Genomic DNA, 957 nt, shown 5'->3' on the forward strand with positions numbered 1-957 from the left:
ATATATATATATATATATATATACACACTTTTGGATATAAGTCTACACATCATTTCAAGTGGTTACCAGGAAGGTATAGGAAGTTAGCCAACGACTCAGTACTGCTTATTATAGCAGAAATTGTTATAAGGCGGCGAGCTGGCAGAAACGATAGCACGCCGGGCGAAATGCTTAGCAGTATTTCGTCTGCCGCTACGTTCTGAGTTCAAATTCCGCCGAGGTCGACTTTGCCTTTCATCCTTTCGGGGTCGATTAAGATAAGTACCAGTTATATACTGGGGTCCATATAATCGACTTAATCCGTTTGTATGTCCTTGTTTGTCCCCTCTGTGTGTAGCCCCTTGTGGGCAGTAAAGAAATAAGAAATTGTTATTAGATAATGAAGGGGCTTACGTGTCTCCTATAAACTAGGCCATTCTCTGGATTTTACTAACGCTCTACTCTAAACCATGCGCATATTGAAGTACAACTACCGGTTATGTATGTATATAGATATATATATATATATATATATATATATACATATATATATTACATACATATAAGAGGGATGACCACTAAGTGGACATGCATTATGCTAGAAGACCACATATGGTCTGACGACTAAGTAAAGATTGTTTTGAATAAAATTCAGCAAACGCCAGAGACGTAAGCGAGCAAGAGAAATGAAAAGATACAAAATATAAAGATTAATCACACACCCGGTTTCGTTGTTACCACTTACGTAATTACTTACGTAATTACTTACGTAAATGTCTGTAACTCATCAGTGTGATTATCATAGCAATATAATTTGCAGAACTATACACGAGACGTCCGCATGAGATTGAGCATGTATATTGTTCTACCAATTACATTTGGGGTTATATTTCAAAAGTCTTTTGAAATGATCACATTGTTCAATTAAATGGAGTTGCATGAAACGATCGTACTGTATTACATCTGGATATCCTTGTT

General features: G+C 36.3%; 1 protein-coding gene across 1 annotated transcript in view; it reads left to right on the top strand.

Annotated features, from left to right (window-relative positions):
- The first annotated feature begins 449 nt into the window (after positions 1–449).
- LOC106868317 (carbonic anhydrase-related protein 10-like) overlaps positions 450–957 on the top strand; it is a 242,756-nt gene continuing 242,248 nt past the window's right edge. Inside the window, exon 1 of the mRNA XM_052971496.1 lies at positions 450–480. Coding sequence (XP_052827456.1) covers positions 450–480 — 31 coding nt within the window. The remainder of the gene's footprint in view (positions 481–957) is intronic.

This window comes from Octopus bimaculoides, chromosome 11, assembly GCF_001194135.2.
Source record: "Octopus bimaculoides isolate UCB-OBI-ISO-001 chromosome 11, ASM119413v2, whole genome shotgun sequence".
Lineage (NCBI taxonomy): Eukaryota > Metazoa > Mollusca > Cephalopoda > Octopoda > Octopodidae > Octopus > Octopus bimaculoides.